This window comes from Rhineura floridana, chromosome 1 (assembly GCF_030035675.1).
Source record: "Rhineura floridana isolate rRhiFlo1 chromosome 1, rRhiFlo1.hap2, whole genome shotgun sequence".
NCBI lineage: Eukaryota > Metazoa > Chordata > Lepidosauria > Squamata > Rhineuridae > Rhineura > Rhineura floridana.
The window spans coordinates 138527393-138546767 of NC_084480.1; the positions used below are offsets into that span (position 1 = coordinate 138527393).

Here is a 19375-nt window from a genome sequence, read left to right on the forward strand (position 1 = left end):
TGAAAATTTACAAAACCAAATTTTGTGGAAATGGAAGAGCATTTAGAAAAAAAGAGTGATAATGTTATGGAAAGTGAATTGAACAGAACATAAATGGCTAAACTGTTGAAGCTTACTTGACATCGTCAATATCCATTGGAAAAGATTTCCTGGAGTCAGGTGGGGATCATAATCCTTTGCCTTGCCAATCTGTACCTCACTATTTTTTAATGTACGTGTAAAAAGCATGACAAAGAAGTTGCAAACAAGAATTTTCTCATTCTTCAAAGTCATATACAAGTTGGAGATGGAGAGGTTGTATGTTACTCTCAGAAGCTTTCAAGCGTACATTGGATAAAAGTAATAAAACATACTATGTGTTGACACCTAGTGTCTTCATATGACTTGCAGTGAGTAAAATTAGTAGAGAAAGTATCCTGTCTTTTGCATAAGAATGAATATTTTTAAGTGTCTGACATATCTGACGGACTGATTTGCCATACACATATCTGCCATATTCCATCTGGCATATTCTTTCTTGCAAATGTATTTTTTTTTCTGCCTGTCTTATCAGAATGATCCTGATGCATCTTGAAGTAAGATTATTCATTCGATTTGTCATGTTTCATGTTGAAATATGGGCACCATATCACACAGAGAAAGTAAGATACACATACATGATGACTCTTCATGCTACACTTTGAAAATTTACAGTTCAGTTGAAAGACTTGCCATTCACTGAGACCCACAATCCCAGCATCATTTTGGTAGTAGAGTATTAGTTACGTAGGTTGCCCTGCCAAAAGGTTCATGTGTTACACAAGACTTGCGTGTGCATCTCCTGAATTAACTGAAGTTTTTTTGTGTATTGATTTAGATACCGCATTGCCTGAAAATTTTCATCTCTGAAAACAGACACTCAGAATTATTTTCCTCTGGCACCACTTTTGCAGAATTCATTCATGGAATCCTAGACCTTGGAGGTTATGTAGCCCAACCTCTTACTTAAATGCAGGATGCAATGACAGTATCCCTGACAGATGACTATCTGTCCTCTCCTTAAATATCTCCAGCAAATAAGAGCCCACCACTTCTCCAAGGCATTTTGTTACACTGTCCAACAGCTCTTATCATTAGTAATTTTCTTCAAATGTTTAGCCAAAATTGGCTTTCCTGCAGTTTCTATCTAGTGTTACTAGTCCTGTTCTTATTCATGTACTCTGGAGCAGCAAAGAACAAGTTTGCTCCATCTTCTGTGCGAGAGCCCTTCAGATATTTGAAGACTGTTATCATGTTTATGCTTGATCTTCTCTTCTCCACACAAAGCACATCCAGCTCTTTGAACTGTTTCTCATTGGATTTGGTTTCCAGACCATCACCATCCTTGTTGCCATCCTCTGGGTGTACTCCAGTTGCTTAATGTCAATACAATGTGGTGCCCAGACCTGGACACGATACTGCAGATGTGGCTAGACCAGCATAAAATAGAGTAGAACTATTCCTGCTAGTTATCTGGACACTTCTATTTACACAGCTTAAAATTGCATTAGCTTTTTTTAGCAGCCATGTTGCAATACCAGCCCAAATTCAGCTTCTGATCAACTAAGACACCTAGATACTTCTCACATGTACTGCTATGAAATCAGATCTCCTACACTCTATATTTGTGCCTTTGTTGTTGTTTTTGTACCTAAATGCAGATCATTTAGGTATAATCTTTATCTGTTGAATTTGATCTTGTTTGCTTCAACTCTGTGTTCTAGATAGCAAATGCTTATATAGTCTTCCAAGGTCGTCTATAGTTCCCCTTGTGGGAGCAGACTGAGGCAAAATAGGAATTAAATAGTTAATTCACAGTGGCTCAGTTTTCTCAGTCTAAAGCCTTTATATATGTGACACCTTTTCAATTTTACCATTTATGGTATTTAATTCATAGGATATTAATTCTGATCCATCTGTTATAAGATGTAATTTTCATGAGGTGAATGAGGGATTCAAAGAAACCAAATGTTAGACTAACTGGCCCAAAAGGAACTACTTCTTCAGTCCTCAATGGCTGCCAACCAATTTGTTGTTCCTCAAAAACGTTTATATTAGAAGTTCTGAGCTATATTAGAATTTGAGATTCCCCCCCCCCTTTTCCTGCAAGTTTTATCAGGTCACAACTGCATACACATGGCAATGCACTGACATGTGTAACTGCTTCTGATTTTTGTTTTGTTTTGCAGAACCCACCAACATGATACCAGTTTTGACAAAAGCAGCAAACAGATCCTCACGTAAGTCAAGTTGAAAGATTTGCCTCCATGAAGCAAATTCTACAGGATCATATCTTTGCTCAGCCTTTCTCTGCATTATTTCAGTTTGTGTTACTGAATCTTCAGCATGTGGAAGAAAACAAATCAATCTGATTTCCTGGATCTATATATCTGACTTTGCTTAATGCAATATTGAAACCTCAGCTAGAGTTTAGGGTCTCCCTCATCTTTAAATATGGCCTTAAGTTACCCATTGCAACAACCAGCCCCCTTTGCTAGGCTCTAAAAATCACCATTTTATAAGTTGCAACCTGCTACATGTTCATCCTTTCTTCTTCCTTAATAGCAAGTTTCCTATTTGGCCAGGGTATAGTGCTGGTCTTTGACCGTAATAAATGATTGATTGATTGATATTTGGCCAGGAACGTAGACACATCTAATTTCTTCTACTGTTGCATGTGCCGTCTTGTAGCATGGCAGTGCTGAATTTTAGTATTTGAGAAAGTTACTAAGAAGTAATCTCAGAATTGGTGAACTTTTGCTTCTATAGTCAATATTGGCTTTGCTTCCCTTCTGGGGAACACGCATGCATTTTAAAATAGTCTATTAGCAGAAGGATTTTAGATCTGTCCTTATGGTGCTTTTTGGGAGGCACACAATATCTACAATGGGGGCTATATTCAAGTGCTCTATGAACTTTACTTGTATGATGTCACAAGATTGAGTTCCAGTTCCTGATAAGCTCATGCTGCATGCTTCTGCTTGTTCTGTCCATTTGTTATCTTTGTAGTGCTTTATTTTTCTGGGATTATTTTGTTTAAGAGAAGCTAGCTATAAAATGGTAGCATTTCTTGAACTAGATCAAAACAGATACTTAGTTGCATTAATATATGTTTTGAAATGGTCTTCAGCCTGTCTTTCCCTTGTTTTTAATTTTTTATATTCTCATCTGTCCATACAGTTTCAGAAGCCTAAACAAGCCTGATTTCTATCCTAGCTCTTTTTTTCAGCTAGTCTTCAGAATCATTTTTTTGTCATCTTGTTTGTATCAGTTTTTATGTTTCACATTTTAAACTAATTGGGGTCTAATTTCTGTTCACTCAAAAGCGTTTTCATGTTACTCTGGCCGATCTGAAACTTCTTTAAACCTGCCTCTTGGTTTGGCCTTCCCTCCCTAACATGGATATTTTCAAAACAGGTTCTTGTTATTGGCTCTTTGTTTGTAGAGCCATCTCTCAACATAGCAGTCTTATGTAAGCTTAAACTCTGATTGTCACGAAGCTGGACTTTTTTTATTTCTAGCACTTTCTACCAAGTTACGTAACAAAACAAAGTGGTTCTTTTCAGCCCTTGGATTTCTGGATGGCCTGTTACAAACAGTTGAAAACCTTTTCACAAGCTCTATCGGTTTTCTGCCAAGCATACAATGGAGCATCAGTCTGTATTATGTAAATAAGCTATTCATAGTGTGCCTAAGAAGACATAGACTTGCTTTGAAGTTTTTTGCTTTCCAGAGCTGCTTCTCTTTTTTAAGGGGGAAAAAGTCTTTTGCTTTTTCTGGGACCATAAACTTCAGGCTCCAATAGGAAGGCCTCAGGGCTTGAGCATCCCTATTATCATGTTGCCTTCTGTGTATTGCAGAACTTATAGACAAGATTCCAGCGTCGACTGAAGGAACAAATACATCTTCTTGTAAGTACATCATAGCAATCTTAATGAATTCATATCATACATTCTTTTTGGTTCAGTAAGTACACAATAAGTACCTAAACACTCAGAGCTGCAAAACTTGTTCCAAAACCTAAGAAGCAATGAGATTTTCTAGAAACTAGTTTGGACTCCCGGCTTCAGAGGGAGAGAGCAATGGAGACCTGAGTGTGCCAGTGAGAGGAGGGGTCATTCTTCTAGGCATGTTCTGGTATTTCTCCCTGCTGCCAGTAGCCATGGGCAGAGTTCCATTCTACAACATCTTTGTAGAAGTGGAATAATATAATTCTGTTAAAGCTGCAGAATGAATTGTGGAAGTTAGAATAGTGTCTGTGTTTGACTCCAGGGAGGAGTCATGTTCAAAGAGGCATTTCATGTTTGAAAGTATTGAATACAGTGAGGGATGCTGTGTTTCCAACATCCTTAATGCATAAGGATGTTGCATCCTATATTGGAAGAGAGCCTGTGATGCAGCAAAATCAGTAAAAACACCACCCTTTCAGCATGGCAGAAGCCCATCAAGTTGTGAGGTAAGAGTCTAACCACCCCCAACCACACAAGCTCCTTGTCTCAGATTCCAGTAGTCCTTCCTAACAGGGATGAGGGGTGCTTTTTAAAAATACCTTGCTGCAATAGAGACATCTGATCATGGGATGAGAAGTTTCTCTTGTTCTCAGGGATGTCCTTTGGGTGTGCACTGAGGTTCTTCATTCCATGCCAGTGGCCCCCAATGTGGAAAGGGGGCACTGCAAGCCAGATTGCATTGAGAATGCAGTGGGGCTGTGGGAGTAAACCAAGCTGAGACAGAAACAAAATTGGGACTGGGAGAAAAAGGAGGCGATAGTCAGGTTGTACCAAACAGTGTATGTAAGAACAGGAGAGGCTTGCTTCTTGCCTACTCTAGTAACCGGGTGGCAGTTGCCAGGCCCAGTTTTTTGGGTAGTGGTATTTTGTGGCCACTTTGAGTTTTGTACAATTGCTAATTTCACAAGCAAATTGAGCCAGGATGTAATGGTTTCAGTGTTGGTGCTTGATAATGCATTGGTGTTTTCCTTTAGAGTTAGACTGAGAGGTAAAGCTATACTTTTCCAATTTAAGGAAGGCCCAATTCATACTTAGTGGTATAAAAGGACAGAGAATTTGTTGTTTAAATTAAACAGTACTAAAGGAGGGTAAACACTGAGAAGTTCTTTGCTTTTGGAGTTGTCACAGTATGTGGAAGAAAATAGAGCACACAGAGATGAAACAGGTGTTAAGACCTAACCCTTCAGTCTTTTCTGTGCTGTCTTCAGGGGAGAGAATAACTGGAATTTTATTAGTTTCAACTGGATTTGGTGGGAATATGGTATTTGGGGTTTTCCCAGACTGCTTTTGTTGCAAAAACTACTTTTGTTTTTTCAGGACACCTGCTTGTTTGCACAAGAGAAGTGTTAATCAGTGCTCAAATTCAAGCAAAACCTATTAAACTCCTAGGGGGAGGCTTAAGATAGCAGCAAAAGTAGATGTGTAAAGTGTGAGTTCCTCACTGTGTTAAACTTCTCTTGTCTTTTCTGAGGAGTGAGAAGTTCTTGACTCACAACATTTCACCCATTAAGTTGAATGTCTTGGTTCCATAGCTGGCAGCTTTGTCCTGACACTGTCGAACTGGAACCTGGATGGTAATACCAGTAAACCTAGAGAGCCAGTGTGTAGAGAGAATAGATTTGGACTTGAAGTGAGGAGATCCAGGTTCAGATCCCCACTTCCTGAAAGATCTTACCCCAATCACACACTCCCAGGCTAATTTACCTCACAAGGTGGTTGTGAGGATAAAGTGGTAGGGAGAGCAATTGTGGTACCATGAGCTCTTTGGAGTAAGGATTAAAGTATCAGAAATAAATAATATATGCTCCCTGCTAGTAAAGATTATAGTGCTTTGCAAGCAGTGCTTCAGAGGGCTATCTTTGTCCATTGGGGCTATTTTAGGAAAGTAACCTATCTACACAACAACACTAAACTGCACTTGACTGACTAAACAGCACTTGACTGATCCAAGACTGAGAGACTGGAGTTCATATTTCCTTCCCAACCCTATTGCTTAATTATTTTTCTTTTAACAGTAGCCCAGACCTAGTGCTCTATACTAGATAGACCATTGGACTGATCCATTTTGACAGCTCCTGTGTTCTATAAAGCCCTAATGTGCAAAACTGCAGATGAACGTTATACTGCAGATGAACTATATATAGCTGACCTTCATTCACACTGGTAACTACAGCAGAAGTAAAATGCCTTTTTTTTTCAAAGCACCTTGGCCCTGCTATGAGGAAAACTGAGGGAAATTTATCTCAAAAATAAGAATTAAGATTCTGCTTGCATATTTTCCTGGCTACTAGATTGTTTGCTGCTTTAGATGAGTTACACAAGTTTTTTTTTAAAAAAAAATGTATATAGATTGTTAAAAATATTTGTTTTGCAATGTGGAGAATATAATTTCACCTTTATCAACAAGCAACAAAAAGTTAACATTTTCAAAGGACTTCTTGAAGTTCACCAGCAACAGAACTTCAAGCTAAATTTTATCCTCCTTGTACTAACACTAACGTAAGATGAAATATGTTGGGTTCAACATTTTAGAACTGATGAGAGATCCAAATTTGCAGTCTTGAAACAAATGGCAAAGCTACTGTTTTAAAAATTGACCTTCAGAAAGACAGGGGAAAGTGGAATTGGCTGTCTGAGAAGCTGACTTTAGAATTCTTATATGAAAATGTCTGATGAATTTCAGCCTGTGTTCCTCCCCTTCCCCTCCCCCCCCAAATAATCATGGCTGGGAGCCAGGATGACTATTCTTAGTTTCACAAGAACATTGGATGCTGATTGGTATTTCACAGCTAAGTATGACTTGTAACAGCCACGAGAACAAAGTAACTTGATTTTCCTTCTATGACAATTTGGGAGTTTATTTTAGAAAATTACATATTAATATATCTTTGTACCAAATGTTTGAAAAATACTATAAGAAAAAAATGAAGGGGAAAGTCTAGACTGCACCTGTAAAGAAACTTTACAAAAAAAAACTATGGCTGCCTGAGTTTCATTGTAAAACATGTTTAAGAAGCCATTTTTTTAGAGTTCTTTTGTTTAGCATTTTTATGGGACTGGTTTGCTCCTTGGAAAACATGTGAACATACACCTTATGTTCAAAATCCATATAATTAACTTTTGCAGAAAGGTGTTTGATGTCATATCACTGCAGTGATTTAACTGAAGTTACCTTGATTGGGATGATAACTTACAACTTGAATGGTTAGGAATCTAAGAGAACACAAAAATATTTATTCATGGCTTGTTCATATTTTAATTAATCATACAATAACCACAAATGACTACAGCCTTGTTTTGGAATAATGGATTGAATATAGGTGACTTGTTTTGGAGTGAATAACAGTAAACTAGAAATGAGTGACAGTATCCATTATGGTACTACAGATTCTGTTGGTTTTGGTGCAACAGACTAACATGGCTATCCCTCTGGGGAAAGTATTAATTGAATTGGATTTCATGATTAAAACTGAACAATCGGGTCATTTTTCCCTTGCTCATTGTAGGGTAAAGTTTTCCTGCAAGTGAACCAATAATTTACAATTAAAATGTACTTTGTTTTTTATTAAACATAACTACTAAGCTCTTCCTTAAAGCTCTTTGAAACAGTTAAGTAGTGGATGAAATTTTTCATATATTTTCAGGGTTGCAGTGACCTGAAACAAATATCTTGCAATTTCTAGTTCATTTGCATTTTGCTGCTAAGAGAGTAGTTCTGAAATTCTATACCTTGGGGCTTTGGTGGCTTGATTTCATGAATTTTAAAGTTAACTGGCTAGACCAGAAACAAAAATGCTATCATTTTATGATGTTAAAGAAGGACCTTGTAGAAACTCCCTGCTTCAGAATCTGGGGGTGGGTGGAAGGAATATAGTTGCCCTATTCTTAAACTGTGCTTCCTAAACATATGTTATTGTAAAATCATAACATGGACCCAAAGAAGTTTAAACTTCTAGTGCAATGATGGAATGGAGGCCAAGGACATAACCTAGCTAGCTATGCGCAGTTGGCTATCCTCCCAATGGGAGATGGATGTGTTTAACTTGGGCAACAGCCCTACACATGCCATAGCAAATTTGAAACTTGATCTTATGAACAGCATGATGGTACCAACCATAGCAGTAAAAATAAGAGAAATGTAAGAGTGGAAATATGATTTGGGTGTCAACGCTTCTTTATTTGTTGTGTCAGAATGACCTGTGACTTAAAACTTAAATATTCACCTAACTTATACTTTTTCAGAGATCTTGTTTACAGTGTTTATCATTATATTAAAAAGAGAGAAAAGTGGAGGGAGAAGAGAAAATTGCACAAAAGGTGGAGGGGCCACAAGTTAATGTCAGAGGTTTAGATTAAAACGTACAATTAAAAACCTATAATTTAAGAACATGTATTCCGTTGCTTTTAAAGATGATATCACATCTGGGACTGTAATTGGCACCTGGTTTTCCACCATTGCTCAGCTTCACTGGATTGCAAATTCTGCTGCACAGCGGCAACTTGGACATACCCAAATTCAGGAATAAATCTGAAATGGCCAGGCCTGGACAGCTCCTCCCATACAGTTCTTCCCTCAGATAGCTGACTTGATGTCAAGTCAAGAGGCTTGATGACATTTCCTGCCTCCTTTGCCAGTGTCATAGGTGGTTCTGGCTGTCTTGGCCTTTGTGACACTTTGAGCAAAGTGTCACCCTTCCCTGCAAGCATCCTACTGGACCCAGGAATACAGCAGGTAACAACATCAGAGCCACAAGGACAGCGCCATTCCTACTACTCAATTCTTTCCTCAGACAACAGATGTGGAAAATAAATGCCCAGGCTGTTTACTTAATAGCATTATAAATATTCACATTTTGAGAACTAAGAACATTTGCAGAGGTCCAGTAATTGAAGAGCACAGAAAACCACCCATATGGGATTCCTGCATAGATCCTTATGCCTATGATGACTTGCTAGTTCTAGGATCCAATGTCCACAATAATAATATGTCAGCTCTACACTGCGTCAGCAGTGCCGGTGGGGGCTGGCAATTCCTGGGTGGTTGGCAGGGAAGCAAAGTCCTTAGCCGGCAGTCTGGCCATAAATCTGCCAGGTCTTAGGAGGAGGGAATCTGATAAGGGCCAGGCTTGTCCGAAGCGTACTTGCCGAGTCAGGAGTCCAGAAGCGAGGTCAGTAGAGGTCCGGGATCAAGTGCCAAGGGGTCAGTCCGAAAGAGGGTGCCAGGAAACTAGGAACACACAAGCCACGCCTGACGTTGCAGTCAGCAACAAGCTGCAGCCAAGGTGTGCCTTATAAAGAGCAAGGTTGACAGCAGGTGTGAGTCCTCAGCGTTTGGGCCTTAAGGAGACAGGCCTGCCTCTCTTCTGCCTGACCTTCTGCTGTCTACGTTCTGCAGGTGAGGGGGGAGTATCCTGTTCACTGTCTGTGTCTGGCTGCAGGGACTCTGCTGTATCTGGGGTGCTCTGCAGCTGAGGGGGAGAAGGAGCTGGATTCTCAGGAGGCTCCTCCATGTCTCCTTCTGAGTCTGCTGCTCCTGGGTCTGCTGCTGTTACTCCCGAGTCGTCCTCATCTGAGGAGTCCTCTGACGGGGCCATGACACAATACAATAAATACATTGCTTATTGTGTCATTTTAACTATTTTAGTTAACTACCGATTGTTTGTACATCACATTTTCCATACTTAAATGAAATGCAGAACTAAAGATTGCTACAACTATTACCAAATCCTTTACATTTAATTCCTTGCACATGAAAGGGGGGTAGTGTATGAGCCTGAGGCTCTCTGTGTCATATTCTTGTAATGTCTGAATGTAGCCACACTGTTTGGATACAAAATTTTGATTAATATTTAACTTACGAGGGACTTCCGGGAAGGGTGACTTCGCTTGTGCCTGCTTTTGGGACGGGCTCCCGCCTCAGAAGAAGCTTATTCAGATATAAATCAGTCAGAACATTTTTTTTTTGACTGATGAAATTTCTCCCGGGCAGGGAGAAACGTAGAGATCAACCTCAAAAGCCTGTTTTTGTTGGGAGGACTGGATTTCATTAATTTATGAGATAAGGTCCAGCCAACAATGCCGGACGGACTTCCGAACAAGCTCTATCTGTTTAAACGATACGTTTATCTTTTCTTTAAAGAGAGAACGGACTAACAGGCAAGCACCCTTCTTTCTATTATTTTTTTTTACTTGGTTTAAATTGTTGCAGCAAAAGGAGATTTGTCAGATTGATCGGCTTTGGACAACTTCTGGGTGAGCTATAACTCTTCTCTGTTATTCACGAAATTAACAGCTTATCTCTGTTTCTGTCGCAAAAAGCTGTCCTGGAAGTGCATTCTAAAGATATAAACAGAAGAGGGATTTCTATTCCTGATTTCTATTCCGAGGAATATTATATTGTCTGGGACTATTCTCTTTTTGGTCTATTTTATTTTGACGAATCTGCTTCTTCACGACGCCACTAACTGTTTTGATGCTGGGAACTAAATTTGTTTTGCATTCTTGAACATAGAGAGATAAGGCAGGTTGCTCTGTTTATACTGTGATGTCATCAAGCCTGGAATATTAACCCAATTGTTGCTGAAATAAGAAGTGGTTCTTCTTTATTTTTGTTTTGTTTTGTTTTCGTGGTTTTAAAAATGGCAATCAAGAAAGTGGCTGAGAATCTGGAAGTAACTATGTTTCAGAAAATAATGGATGAGATTGAGATAACGAAACAAACCCTGCGACAGGGTAGTAAGGAGCTGAAAATTGAACTGAGCAAAATGACGCAGGAGCTTAAAGAAATAGGGGATCCTGTGAGAGGAGAATGAGATCAGAGATGAGAAAAGAAAAAATAAAGGGAAGATACAAGCCCTGAAGATTGGAACAAATGTGGAATTGGAAAAAGATCTGGAGTTTATGGATTTTAGAAATAAAATCTACTGTTTGGAATTTAACGTTATCTCTGAAGAAATTAATGAAGATATTAGAGATAAAGTTATCAATGGCTTGGATAATCTTCTGGACTGGAATGATGTGATGGAGCTTGATATAGAGAAAATCTATGGAATTAACTGCAGCCATGTGACAATGGAAAAACTCTTAAGAGATGAGCCAGTGCATTTTGTAAAAAAGAAGAACACAGATATGACTTTACAACAGTATTTCAGCAACTTATTCAGAATGGATGGCAAGAAAATATTTGGGATAGAGGAAATTCCCATCAGACTCTTATTATATGACTATGGCTACAACAGCAAGATTATTATGGAATACTGATAATGGAAGATTGGACACTGAAATTACTGGACTTAACAGGACTATTGAAGATGGAAGATGGAACTAATAGGGATAATGGAATAATAGCTATTGAAATTATTGGACCTAACAGATTCTGATGAGATGGATTAATCGAAATGTTTATTTGGACTATGGTTATGACAATAAGATTATTATAATTATTAACGAGATGGATTAATTGACATGTTTATTTGGAGAAAAATGGATAGATATATTTCTTAAAGAATTGAAACCTCTCTTTGACTTTTTGTGGAAAGAATAAAGTAATGTTTATGAGATTTGATGATTAATTAAGATAACTACTGGAGGAAAGTGATTTTATAATATGATTTAAGAGACAGGATTGTTATATATTGTAGACCTATAACTGATTTGATATGTGACAAATGGGAAGTCAACATTTTATTTTTTTTGTTTAATCATTTTTGTTTTGTTTTGTTTTTTGTCTTTGAATATTTTATGATTTTGTTTTCTATGTTTTATGAAAATTTGAATAAAAATTATTGTAAAAAAAAATTAATATTTAACTTACGAATAGACTTTAACATGTATTGTATTCAGATTTTCTTTTAAACCACTATTTTAAACAGAGGCCATGAAATGTATATCATTTTAAAGTCTGTTTTACATGTTTTTACTTTTATTCACCCTATTGTGTGTGTTGAAGCAGTATTGATTCTTTTTACCTGGGTCACCAGACCTATTTAGACCATGTGCTGGTTTTGAGTTGCACCCTTTACTTTTTCTCATACAAGTAAGCAGCAGCCAGGTGCGGAGCTCAGCTTTGTGGCAAGCTGCAGCCAGGCTCTGATTGTGGAAAGGTACGTTAAATGAGTCAGAGGCAAAAGACATTGTGACAGATGGACTGGAGATCAGGGACCCAATCCAGGAAACAAGGGCCAAATATCCTCTGTATGGTTACACAACAAAGAATGAAACAAAACATAATATTACAAATACAGTATGCAATAGTTAAAATTTTTAAAACTAACAAAAATACAGCATAAAACTTTGCTTCATCTTGGAGACAGAAGCAAACTATTAGCTGCTCAGTTTAAAAAAAAAATCTAAAATGATGAGAGCCCAAGGTTTATTTAAGACTTGTATGTTTAGAAGACCTGGGCGAATAAACAGATGTTTGCCAGAATTATAAGGCATATTAAAAAGGCACCAAACAAATCTTTCTGTGTGGGTTGTTTCAGTGATTGCCACCACTGAGAAGGCCCTCTCTTTAGTAGCTACTTGCCTTGTTTCATTCAGTGGCGATACCTGGAGTAATACCTCTGAGGAAGAGCTTCAGGTTTGGATTGGTATATATAGGAGAGGCAATCTTTCACATAACCTGGTCCCAAGCCATCATTAGGCTAAATTAGCCCTTTATGGACTGGGAGCCTGTGTAGATGGTATAGCACTGGTATAATGTGACTGAAACACATAACATACCTGGATTTTGCTGCCTGAGTCCCTGGTTCAAGTTCTCTGGCACCTTACAATGGCTGTCATCTATTCCTGCAAAGCTAGAGAAAAGTAAAACACTGCATTTGAGGATCATGTTGCAGTGACTGCAAAATATACCCTTTGTCCCTGACATGGATCCCTCAGGGGAGTATAATGTATCTTTATGTGCAAGTCACTCAAAGGCAAATGGCACTCCCCAGGGTAATTTTAGTAGAGGTCTTTCCTAAACACATACCCCAATCATCATAAGGCAGGTGTTCTCATAGTATGCACTCATTATAATACTCAACATTTATACCACTTTTCAGTTGTTCAAAGTTCTTTGCATACATTATCTCACCAGTCCTAGATATAAAAGATAGGACATTATTCCCTTATTCCAGAGTGCAGAGCCTTGCCTGAAGCTAAAGTAAGTTTGTGACTGAGGTGAGATTTGGACCAGGACTTCCTAACTTGGCACTCTTAGTCACTGTACTACACCCTGCTTGGCTTTGAGACATTCCTTTTGTTGTGCTTTGCCATTCAGTTTGGCTTGCTTAGTAAGTCAGCAGAGGTGACCTTGGGCCTTTGTCCCTTAAAATCAAAATGTCTCCTGTTATCAAGCTTAGTATGATCGCAAATGTGGATTTTCTACCAAATATGTGCTCAGGAGGGAGCTGCAACTAATCTTTGATTCTTGACAAATTATGTGGTATTTGTGGCTTTAGTGTTTTGGGCATACACATAAACATCTTGCATGAAGACGTTAAGAAGATAATGTGTGAAGTAGTACTGATTCAACTTGGACATTAATTATTTAGAAGTATACCTTGCACCATCCCCAAATGTTTAGGATGGGTAACAGATTTTTTAAATCTGGGTTGCCATATGCCAGTTCCACAAATCTGACACACACATATTATGCAAATTATTTTCTAATTATGCAAATTGGGCATATTAAAGTTTGCATTCTCCAGTTGTTTTGTTTTTGTGCCTAGTAATCACCACCAAAAACTGGGGGAGGATGTGAGGATTTTTTTAAAAAAAACAACTTAGATTTTCCGCCTTAAATGCCCTAGACTCTAGTGTCCAACACTGGAATATTTATTTATTAAGAGGATTTATATCCTGCCCTTCCACTGTTAAAAACAGAGCTCAGGGCAGCTTAAAAACAGCCTCCACATTTTGCTTTGTATTTTTTTTAATGAAATCTGGGAATCTGGGCCACCTAATGGGCTAAGAAGGCACTAGAGAGCATGGCTAGAATCCAGATAAAACCTGGCTAATCAGACCATAGGGCAACTCTACCCATTGCCCATACACACATACCAGAATCAAATGTGATCCAGTTAGTATTTTCCCATGCTTTGCTGATACAGGTTAGACAGGTAAAGTCAATACACCTTACAACTCGTATGAAACATCTTTGTTTTCAGGGATGCTTCTGTACCTTTTAGGTGGATTTTGTTTAAATGTGACTTTTGTTTTTAAGTATAGAAGATGCACTTTGCACATGTCATTGTTAAATTTAATAACATCTAACATTCCCATCTATCCTGGGGGAATACTCCACAGCAGAGAGGAGTTCACATGTTTTCTAGCAATAGTCTATGCTTCTTTGAAATGGGCTTGATCACTCCTTCAGAATCTCTGTGTTAAGTTACCATTTTGGAATCTGTGTGTAAAGAGTTGTCTTTTAAGCCTGTTTTCCTTTCTTTTTCTTCACAATTTTAGATTTTAAATATATCCTTACCACTTTCTAAAGCCTCCAATGTTTACCATACATTCGCGGATCGTCGCCAGAAGGTAGTGCTTGGGGAACATTACTCGACACCCTGGACTCTCCATTGTGGAGTCCCTCAGGGGTCGGTTTTGTCCCCCATGCTTTTTAACATCTACATGAAGCCTCTGGGTGCGGTCATCAGGAGTTTTGGAGTGCGTTGTCATCAGTATGCTGATGACACGCAACTCTATTTCTCCTTTTCATCTTCTTCAGGTGAGTCTGTTGATGCGCTGAACCGTTGCCTGGCCGCGATAATGGACTGGATGAGAGCTAATAAACTGAGACTCAATCCAGACAAGACTGAGACACTGTTGATGAATCCCTTCCCCGCTCAGATGGTGGATGTGCATCCTGTTCTGGATGGGGTTACACTCCCCATGAAAGAACAGGTCCGTAGTTTGGGGGTCCTTTTTGACCCTTCCTTGTCTCTTGAGGCTCAAGTGGCCTCGGTGGCACGGAACGCGTTTTACCATCTCCGTTTGGTAGCCCAACTACGCCCCTATCTGGATGGCGACGACCTCGCCTCAGTTGTTCATGCTCTGGTAACTTCGAGATTGGATTACTGTAATGCGCTCTACATGGGGCTGCCCTTGAAGACAGTTCGGAAGCTTCAGCTAGTGCAGAATGCGGCAGCTAGACTATTGACAAGGACCAGTCGGTCTTCGCACATAACTCCTGTTCTGGCTCGCCTGCACTGGCTACCTATTTGCTTCCGGGTGAGATTCAAGGTGCTGGTTATGACCTATAAAGCCTTACATGGTGTGGGACCGCAATACCTGGTGGAACGCCTCTCCCGCTATGAACCTACCCGCTCACTTCGTTCAGCATCTAAGGCCCTCCTCCGGGTACCAACCCATCGTGAAGCCCGGAGGGTGGTTACTAGTTCTAGGGCCTTTTCTGTGGTGGCCCCCGAATTGTGGAATAGCCTCCCCGAAGAGGTACGCCTGGCGCCTACATTATTATCTTTCCGGCGCCAGGTAAAGACCTTCTTATGCTCCCAGGCATTTTAATCATTTTAATCTTTTAATCTTTTTAATCTTGTAATACTAATCCTTTTATCATCTTATATTTTGTTTAATTGTATTTTGTTTTCATTGTGTCTTATATGTTTTGTGATTTTATTATTATGATGTATGTATTTTATCCTATTCTGTTCACTGCCCTGAGAGCTACTTGCTATGGGCGGTATATAAATGCAAAAAAAAAAAAAAAAATGTGTGGCAGAACCTTTCCCTCCCCCAAAATGTCTTCATCAATACAGACAACCACACTAGTCCATGGCAGAAAAATTTACCACTTAGTAAGTTGGTTGCATTTCTCTCAAACTCTTCAGTATAAGATACTACATACTACTGCTGAAATGCTTGGACAGGAAATTACTTGGGTTTTTTCTCATCTTCTCTTTGGAGGTGGGATGGTATGGGTTATAGTTCAGAACGTCAATTATAGAAATGCAAATTATGATTGGAAATAGTATATTTGGATGTGCCAATTTTGCAAGATGCACTCCAGCTTTTTTTTAGGGCTCAGGAATAAATCAACTGATCTGCTGTTTTGCCACCTAATTTTACTACCAGCGAGTCTATAAAAAGGGCATGTACATACCTGCTCTTCAGGAATTAAGGAAAAGACATTCGGGAGGATTATTTACAATGGACAGATGTAATCAATTTGTTACGATACTGCATAGCTGTGATTATTCTCTTATTGGGTGGAGTGTCACGTCTTCCAGGACTCTGGGAATAGAGCCTGGAAGCTCAAAGATGTAATCGTTAGGATTTCCTGTTAAATCTGAACCAGCAAACTATAGTTTGTGCTTGTTATCTGCATAGAATTGCAGCCAACAGTGTTCAGTAATCCTGGTTTGGAGGACAAGAGCTTTCCATTTTGAGGTGAGGGATTGTCCTGAGCAAGATCAATATTGCCAAACAGTACTATACTTCAGTGTTTGAAACAACTGCATCCTTTTCTTTCCAAGACAATAATACCCATTAGTAAAAATAAAACCTTGGTACCAGGAGTAATTTGATTGTTTTGTGTTTGCCCTGAGCTCCATTTAGTAGTAGATCTGATTTTATCCTCCAGATGTTCGCAAATTTAATCAACATATGCTGCATTATCTCTCCTTTCTGTTCCTTTTCTTCATTCTCCATACCTCCAGACAGACCAATATCAAAGTAACCAATAGTAGCAAGGAATACTTATTATTTATTTATTACATTTATACCCCGCCTTTCTTTTCATGATAGAAACCCAAAGCAGCTTACATATGGTTCCCCAGCGGTCTCCCATCCAGGCACTGACCAGACCTGACCCTGCTTAGCTTCAGCAGGGAGCTGGCCTCATGTGCCTTCAGACCATAGCCTGGGACCACTTGCTGGCTCATTCAGGTTCTCCTGATAGGTAGTGTTGCCAGTTATTTTTCTAGAATTAAGTTGAGATCCCCAAACCACTAAAAAGGAGAAAATCACCATACAACCTCCCCTATGAGGCAGTAATATCCTTTTGCCATTAACTAATTTGGGCATACCCTAAACACAAATTATAGTTGGTAGCTGGTGTATTGTCAGATTCTACTTTTTTTGGAAGTAGAATCAGCTGTTCCCAAATTGTAACATTAAAAATAGTAGCTTGTGCTGGGGAGGAGTCAAATGTCCAGGACAGATAATGTAAGAGATCATTCCACAATTAACTTTGGCATTTATTGTTTCAGAGTGATTCAGATCCTACTTGGGTACTTACTGATTCGCAACTTCTTCTGCTTGTGATTTTATACTCTGAATAATCATTGTTGCCCCAGCTTCTAATCCAATTCAGAAATAACACGGAAATTAAACCCACTGACTGATAGCCATGTTTTCACCTTTATATACAGTTGTATGCATGTAAAGTCTGTTTTACCCACTGAATGCTAGGAGGTTAGGGGTGGGACTAGCAAGCACAATCCCACTTTCAGTGCCATGCTTTCAATCCAATCATGAAATGGATGCTAAGAAGACTATGTGAGAAATATTTCCAGATTCCACTTAGTTAGGAATTTGTGTCACTGAATGCACTGGACAAACCACTAAATTTAGTGGTGAAACTGAAAGTTGGCAACACTGCATAGACCAGAATAGCTTGTGCCAAGCAACTGAGGCCTACCCTACTATTTTTTGTTCCAGCAGAGAGAAAAAATGACTGACCCAAGTTTCAGTAAATAGAAAGAGGGGGTCAAAACATTCAGCACCCAATCCTCTTAGATTTTAGTCTTAAAATGAGCCTGAGCACAAACCATAGTTTGCAGTTCTGATATAATGCCAAATTATGGTTTGTGGTAAGAGGAAATAATTGAATAATTATTTTAGAGGAGCATGCAAGAGTAAGGATCATTTACATAATTCCTAAACAGCGCAAAACCAACAATAAACTTTATGTGTTCTTGTCCTGTAATACGTATGTAAATAAATGGTTTGCCATTATTTGTGAACTAGACTAAAGATGCAGCTTTTGGTATTCTTCCACAAATAGTTCTTTTCAGGCATTTGCAGTAGTTTGCCAAAATCTCAATCCTGTCCATAGCACATTCATTTACAGTATTGGGAGCCAACATATGCAGACTTCTCTACTTTCCCCATGATTTTAATGTGCCTAATGGTGTGTATATAGGCCCCTGAAGACAGAATACTCCATTGCTTACATTTTCTTAAGCCTGTTTAACACTCTGATTTATAAACCCGTGGTTCTTATAAATATATTTGTTGTTTATGGCACATAATTATATAGCAGTCCTTTCCATCTTAAGTTTTGGTTCTTGATGTTTGGCCTAAAATGTGACCATTTAACAGGCATTCAAGTCAGAATTTAAAGCATTAGCTCATAAAATGTAAGGATATAGTAATCAGAAAAAGCATCAAAGCATTACCAAGGGGGAGAGAGAATGTTGGGCTTAGTTGTAAAGTAAATTGCAAAAGTATGAACAGGTTGTGAATGAGATGTGACAATTTTGCTCTATAAAAATTACTGAACACCAGTTTTGGTATAATGGAAGATATAAGAAGAGCCTGCTGGATCAGGCCAGTGGCCCATCCAGTCCAGCATCCTGTTCTCACAGTGGCCAACCAGGTGCCTGGGGGAAGCCCACAAGCAGGACCTGAGTGCAAGAACACTTTCCCCTCCTGAGGCTTCCGGCAACTGGTTTTCAGAAGCATGCTGCCTCTGACTAGGGTGGCAGAGCACAGCCATCATGGCTAGTAGCCATTGATAGCCCTGTCCTCCATGAATTTGTCTAAACTTCTTTTAAAGCCATCCAAGCTGGAGGTTCCTGGAGGGTAGTCCTGGCTCTTGAATAGATCCTCCCTCTGCTGTGTAGGCAAGGTTCACTTCTTCTTTTTTTTTTACAATAATTTTTATTCAAATTTTCATAAAACATAGAAAACAAAATCATAAAACATTCAAAGACAAAAAACAAAACAAAACAAAAATGATTAAACAAAAAAAATAAAATGTTGACTTCCCATTTGTCACATATCAAATCAGTTATAGGTCTACAATATATAACAATCCTGTCTCTTAAATCATATTATAAAATCACTTTCCTCCAGTAGTTATCTTAATTAATCATCAAATCTCATAAACATTACTTTATTCTTTCCACAAAAAGTCAAAGAGAGGTTTCAATTCTTTAAGAAATATATCTATCCATTTTTCTCCAAATAAACATGTCAATTAATCCATCTCGTTAATAATTATAATAATCTTATTGTCATAACCATAGTCCAAATAAACATTTCGATTAATCCATCTCATCAGAATCTGTTAGGTCCAATAATTTCAATAGCCATTATTCCATTATCCCTATTAGTTC

At 38.7% G+C, this 19375-nt stretch overlaps 1 protein-coding gene across 5 annotated transcripts in view; it reads left to right on the forward strand.

Moving 5' to 3' along the window:
- NRG1 (neuregulin 1) overlaps positions 1-19375 on the forward strand; it is a 270328-nt gene that overhangs the window by 82408 nt on the left and 168545 nt on the right. For 3 of the 5 annotated variants that reach the window (XM_061633607.1, XM_061633578.1, XM_061633597.1), the window contains exons 4-5: positions 2208-2258; positions 3879-3929. The exons of the other annotated variants lie outside the window; for them this stretch is intronic. In XM_061633607.1, the coding sequence (XP_061489591.1) occupies positions 2208-2258; positions 3879-3929 (102 nt within the window). The remainder of the gene's footprint in view (positions 1-2207; positions 2259-3878; positions 3930-19375) is intronic. 5 annotated transcript variants of the gene reach the window in all.